The sequence below is a fragment of the Wasmannia auropunctata genome, unplaced genomic scaffold, assembly GCF_000956235.1.
Source record: "Wasmannia auropunctata unplaced genomic scaffold, wasmannia.A_1.0 LD336092.1, whole genome shotgun sequence".
In the NCBI taxonomy this organism is placed as follows: domain Eukaryota; kingdom Metazoa; phylum Arthropoda; class Insecta; order Hymenoptera; family Formicidae; genus Wasmannia; species Wasmannia auropunctata.
This window is the reverse complement of record NW_012026798.1, coordinates 2,046,759-2,053,876: the sequence shown is the minus strand read 5'-3', so window position 1 is coordinate 2,053,876 and position 7,118 is coordinate 2,046,759. Positions and strand designations below refer to the sequence as shown.

At 36.5% G+C, this 7,118-nt stretch overlaps 1 protein-coding gene across 1 annotated transcript in view; it reads right to left on the bottom strand.

Annotated features, from left to right (window-relative positions):
* LOC105462959 (solute carrier family 23 member 2) overlaps positions 1-7,118 on the bottom strand; it is a 12,872-nt gene that overhangs the window by 4,320 nt on the left and 1,434 nt on the right. The window contains exon 2 of the mRNA XM_011709905.1: positions 449-571. Within this exon, the coding sequence (XP_011708207.1) occupies positions 449-571 (123 nt within the window). The remainder of the gene's footprint in view (positions 1-448; positions 572-7,118) is intronic.

Sequence of the window (7,118 nt, the reverse complement as noted above, 5' to 3'; positions counted from 1 at the left end):
GTGTGTGTGTGTGTGTGTGTGTGTGTTGTGTGTGTGTGTGTGCGTATGTGTGTGCGTGCGTGCATATTTTCAAAAATAATGTAAATAAAATCGACATATGTTAATGATGTTTCGCTCCATAAAATTTATAGCACACACAGTATGTTAAGACAATATACATTTATTTAGAACTTGTTAACGCGTCTCTATTATTTTTATCTTAAAGAATAAAAAGGCCTTGCAATAAAGCGCAAGCATGAATAAGCGCAAGCTTATTTATACGAGATATTTAGTCTGCTTCATATTTTCAAATTAGAAAATTTATTTTTACTTCCTTATTAGAACATTTGCTGCATTTTTCACTCACAGATCGCTAATATATGTATATATATTGTTTAAATAATTCGTTTTCTAAGTTAGAAATAAGAAGCAAGTACGGAAATAAAGCGAAAAACAGATAATACAAAACCTGCAATGCCATGAATAAACACAGATACCACGGCGGAGCGTCATCAATGCCATAAGTAATCTCGGGATTTCTGTTACTGTCGCTTATAGTTTTTTTCGGAACGGCTGTCGAATCGTCTATGTTCTGAAAGAATCAAAGAATAAACTCAAACTAAAAAAAATTATTATTATGTCTGCACGGATGAAAATACTATAAAAATGAATATCAAGTAAAAAATAGTAATAATAATAAAAAATGTAGGGAAACCATTAAAAGACATAACATTAATATTAGGGGAAGGCGGGACTAGTTGTTACAGAGGCAAGTTGTTACAATGAGTCAAAATGTAACTACGAAATAAACACGTCTGCGTTAACGTCATTTCACGTCTGAGCACAGCTGAGTGCAATGACCGTAACAAGTTCGAACTCGCACGAGCCTTGGCACGTGCGAGGACGTGGTTTTTTAGTCATTCTAATAACTTGTCTCTGTGACAACTAGCCCTGCCTTCCCCTACTCTCTAAATTTTCTGGAGTGACTTTTCACTCCTTTAGAATGAATCTCACCCCAAAAGAGTGAAAATACTGTCACTCAAATGGCCGAGTGGCAGCATTTTCAATCTTTTGGAGTGAGATTCACTCCAGAAAATTTAGAGAGTACAAAATTTTATTGAGTATCGCGTCCGACGCTTATGCGGAAACGCACGTATTCCTCTTTTCTCTCTTCTGTTCCGTTTTTTTTTTTTCATATAGAACACGCGTATTATATATTTGCGCTGTATGTTACTTCACTATACTTGTTCATTGCAAATTTATATTTTTCTTTTTTTCTTGACGATTGAGAGCATTTCAGTTATTAATAATTTCTTTTCTTTTCTTTTTTTGTCCTTTTTCGTATATATGTGTATATATGGATTAAATAATGATTAAGTGCATTGGGATCTCTTACGAGTCCTGCACGCACTATCCTGAGATCCCCAATAATAATAATTTAAAGAATAAAAATCTGAGTTGTCATTTAATCGCATGAAAATAGTATAGAATTAAGGGGGGAGCTAATGTAGCACGCTGAAAAATTAGGTGATTTTTTGAAATTTTTTTTTAGGAAATTATACAACCAATCCTTTTAAAACTTAAGTATAAAACAGGCTAATTCGAGAGTCACGAGTGGTTCTTGGTGCCCAAAGTTTTTGTATTATAACATTAAATTACAATAATAATATACAGTATACGAACGTTTCGATTAAATTGTTTGTTTGTTTGACGATCATGCGGCCACGCATTTAATAAGTTTTGAGTTGTTAACGATCATACGACTTGTGTGTTTGCATCATTTCACTTCCAAAGTTTCATGAGAATTCTCGTTCTAATTGGAGTGAGTCAAAGTTCCGAAAATAATTCCTCAAATAAGTCAAATATAGTTAGGATTATATATAAAATTTCTACATATTTTCAGAGAAAGCAATCAATCCAAGATTGTTTCTCCCTTAAACATTAAGGATTCCGCTTCGGAAAAGGTAGCCCACAGTGACTCATTCTATCAGGAACAAAGATCATTTATTGCTCTCGCACGTTATGACATTATTGTGCTGAAGATGACTCTAAATGAGTCGAAACGTTCGTATACTATATATCATTAATGTAACTTAATGTTATAATAAAGAAACTTTGGGCATCAAGAACCGCTCGTGACTTTGATCGATCTGTTTTGCACTTAAATTTTAAATAGACCTATTATTAATTTTAATTTCAATCCTTTTAAACTTTATAGGGTAATTTCTTATACTATTGAACTAACAAAAAAATATTTATTTGCCAGAAAAAAGTATTTATTATGCAAGTAATAATAACTTTTTATTCGGCGCGTCGGCCGTGATGATGTTTGGCGGTGTGCAATGTAGCATTGCTTGTATTTCTCTGAAATAAAAAATCCAAAAAGATTATTGCTTATTAAGAGTTTACGCATTAACTGAATCTATTTTTAAAGAAAATAATGCGAAATTGTGAAAATCGCGACACTTGAGAAAGAAGGTAGCGATTTTGACAAAAAATTTTTCGTGTTTATTATGCAATAAAAATTATTTAATTAAATAATATTATTATAAACTGTGGTTCAAGTTATTAGAGAAATATTTGTGCAGATATGTGCAAAGGTCCAAATCAATCGGATGAATGAAGTTTTTGAGTTATTTTGCACGTCGCCAAACACCATCATCGCCGAATAAATGTTATTATTACTTGCATAATAAATATTTTGTTCTGGCAAAAAAATATTTTTTTGTTAGTTCAATAGTATAAGAAATTATTCTATAAAGTTCAAAAGAATTGGTTAAATGGTTTCCTAAAAAAAAATTTCAAAAAAGTCACCTAATTTTTTAGTACAGTATGAAATGAAGGACACTTATTATTGATTGATTTTTTTATTTATTGATTTTTTTATTTATTGATTTTTTTATTTATTTATTACATTATGTCTTGTGCGTTATGCAGCGTTATGCAAAAGCCTGTGCTCCTGAGGAACTCTAGTGCTCCTGCCTTTACAGCGCGCACTTGCGGCGAGTGGGCGCACGTGCGGCGAGCGGGCGCGTGTGCGGCGAACAGGGCGCGCGCTTGGCGTGCAGCGGGCGCCGTGCGGCGCGCCAATGCGCATAGGAATGGAATACCATAAAATGCCCACACAGAAGACGAAACACAGATTTTAAAAGCAACCTCCCTTTACCCCTCACGCCTCCAACCAACAAGCTGTTCGTATATAAGCGCTTGACTGCAGCACTTCGTGTCATTCGTATTTGGTCAGCGCTGATGATCAGACATCACGGTGGCATATAGAACGGTAAGTACTTATGAACTCAATTAATAAAATAATTAATCTTCTTCTTTTCTTTCTTGCTGCGCTGTAATCCGCGTCACCTCCAGCCCTTCGCTTATTCCTCCCCTTAACCCCTCTTTTCTTCACACTGGTCAACCGGTGCCCCTTTCTATCTTTCTTTCCTCCCCTTCTACTTCTCCGTTACGCGCTGATCATTCGGTGCTCCTTTCTATCTCTCTTTCCTCCCTTTTTCCTCTCCCTTACGCACTGGTTATCCGGTGCTCCTTTCTATCTCTCTTTCCTCCCTTTTTCCTCTCCCTTACGCACTGGTTATCCGGTGCTCCTTTCTATCTCTCCTCCCTTTTTCCCCTCCCTTACGCACTGGTTATCCGGTGCTCCTTTCTACCTCTCTTTCCTCCCTTTTTCCTCTCCCTTATACGCACTGGTTATCCGGTGCTCCTTTCTACCTCTCTTTCCTCCCTTTTTCCTCTCCCTTACGCACTGGTTATCCGGTGCTCCTTTCTATCTCTCTTTCCTCCCTTTTTCCTTTCCCTTACGCACTGGTTATCCGGTGCTCCTTTCTATCTCTCTTTCCTCCATTTTTCTCCTCCCTTACGCACTGGTTATCCGGTGCTCCTTTCTATCTCTCTTTCCTCCCTTTTTCTCCTCCCTTACGCACTGGTTATCCGGTGCTCCTTTCTATCTCTCTTCTCTATTCACTTATTATAATTCGCGCTATCTCTAGCGCTCCTTTTTTCTCCTCCCTTTCGCACTGGTTATCCGGTGCTCCTTTCTATCTCTCTTCTCTATTCACTTATTATAATTCGCGCTATCTCTAGCGCTCCTTTTTTCTCCTTTGCCTCTCTCATGCGCACTGGTCATTGCTCCGTTCTTTCTCTCATCTTCTTCCCTCCTATCCTTCCCCCTCGCACTAATCAACCGCGCGTAAGAGGCGATCACGCATACACGGCTTAGAGCGCGCGCGTGTGGCAAACAGGGCGCGCGTTTGGTGTGCAGCGGGCGCGTGCGGCGCGCAATGCGCAAATGTAACAGGAATGGAATATCATAAAATGCTCCCTTCTATTAGAAAAGATCATGATTTTAATATAATATTGTATTATTCAAATATAATCGCAAATTTAAAAGTCGATAACATCAACACTCTGTAATTAAATTACAGAGTGTCAATATAATATATATCGTCGGTGTACATATGTACCAAACAAAGAATAGAATCATATTCAAAAATAGAAACCTTTTTCTTTTCTTACTACATTGCGGTCGCTTGGCTAACCATTACTAACTCTTTTGCACATTTACCGTAGGTGACACATTCTATTAACTTATACGCGCATACAATGGACGTGTACAAAAAGTACAGATACAGGTAACTTTAATTAAAGAGAAACAAAAAGGGAAAGAAAAAAAATTCAAAATGAATCATTTTAATCATTAAGGACCGTCAAAACGAGTAAGGGAGGGCGGAAGTGGCAGTTGGAGCAACTCCGCAAGGACCTTTACCAGGGTGGGAATTTTGACCCAGCCGTCTTCGACACTCCACTTCCGCGGGGCGACTCGGAGTCGAGACCCCCATCACCAGGACCATTCGAATTAAGTCCAACTCCACCGCGGAAATCTCCGCCTTCTTCTCCCCGCAAACCGTCAACTTCACCTCGCGCCGCGAAGCCTTCGGTTACTCTAGGGCTCCCGGCCGATGGGCCTTTCACGCGTAAGGCAACCCGGCCGGCCCCGGTAAGTCGGCAGGCGCCCCCGCGCCGTGTCTTATTCGAAGAGGCACTTTTTTCATAAATTCTTTCACATCTTACTGTTGTCATACGATAATATACTTGGATGTCTTAAGAATATAAACGAAACAAACTCGCCAAATGACATATACTGATCTCTAGATATTAATATTTAAAACATTCTCAATATGCATACACGTGCTCGTTGAATTGTGAAAACATATCATAACTCATTTAAAACTTTAAAGAAATATTATTCATATGTCAATGTAATGTGCAGAGATCACATATCTCCTATGTTTGTCATACAGAATTTCATCAGACATTTTACTCATTTTCATCAGATATCAAGATTTAAAACATTCCATGCACACATGTGTTCGTATCGTACTTAACTCCCTCATAGATTATATAATCATAGGTCATGCGAATATGTATGTTTCTGTTCATTTTGAATTCACAATGTCTAGCTAGAATTCAAGAAAAAAATTAATTTCCATCTAAAGAAGTAATTACCATTTTAATCTTTGAAAAATGCCACACGGCACTTTATAAAGTATTATCTATTTCTATTATAACCAGTTAATGCTAAATATTCCTGAAATATATTCATGGAATGTTTTTAATTCTCATTCTCGAACACTTGTGATGGCCTTTTCATTAAAGGTAAATTTTTCTCGAACTTTCTAAGATTTTGTACACACTAATATCCGAAAAATTGTTCAAATATTATATATAAATGACGAAGTAAGCTACTTCAAAGAAGGCCGAAAAAAATTTACCTCTACAATAAAGAGATCATCACAAGTAATCGAGAATGAGAGTTAGTCTGCGACCAAAGATTTCTTTTATATTTTTTTGTATAATTATTGAATTATAATTATAATTTAAATTTTTATAAGTTTAAATTATAAATAAGTTTAAATTAGTCGTATAAAGCGATTATTAATTTTACGCACTAACTGATTCTATTTCTTCTTATATTTAAATATTATTTTGCAAACTGTAGCAAAATCTAAAAATTCTAAATCTATACTATTACAAAATTATCTGTAATTATAAGAGAGAATTTAATCCTCGAACACGTGCACGTGTCTTGAACGTGTCTTTCTAAATCTGTTTTATTGGCTATTTAAATAATTTGCATTACATATGTTGTATATGTAGGAACTCGTACAAATAAAGTCGAGTACCACTGAAATTAGGATAATATATTTCACTTATTGTAAAAATACAGAACGTGTATGTCGTGTATCGCGACGCGCGGCTGTCTCCCGAGTCGACGGGCGAGGGCCCGATTTAACTCCGTTCCGAAATCGGGGAAGTCGAGAATCACGCGCCGATCACGCTGAATCTAACAACATAAAGTACATAAACTGTACTGATCTGTCTCTTGAATCAGAATAAAATCACTATTTCCTTGGTATGCGCCGACTGATGCCAATTAGTATTAATAGAGTAAGATCAATGCAAAAAGACGCTATAGAGTTGTCGAGGCATTACGCAACACTGCATCTTTTTTTTATTGGAGCAGTTACGCTTGACTGAAAATTCTAATCGCGTTTATTTCCATTAGGAAGGAAGATTTATAATCTTCGGCAGTCGTTAACTTCACGGCCCTCCACGCGAAATCGCGTTAGCCGTGACTAATAACGCCGGTCAAAATAAAATCGAAGTCTCGAACAATCTTATGGGTGCATTCCGTTTCACGCATGATGCGCATGACATTCGATGAGCCACAAGGATAAATGACACATCGTGTGCATCATGTTTGTGCATTAAACGGAATACACCCCTTATGATCGCTCTATTCTCTGTTTGCACGCCATTTTATGGTATATAATATGAATATACTTATGTAATTTTCATCTCGTATTTTTATTGATCTGACGATTGAACTGAGCAAACAGAGCTCAAAGCTCGACGACTTATAATCTAATAAATATGCTAAACGCTTAGTATTTAATATATTGATGATAATATGTGAAACTTTCAAAGACGATTATGTCAGCAGAGATTTAATGGGGAAGATTCCATTGCTTGCAAAAGATATTATAACTTAATCCAAGCACATCGTAGAAATGCAATCACGTTTAGATTTGCGAGAATATATACATATATATATATATATATATATA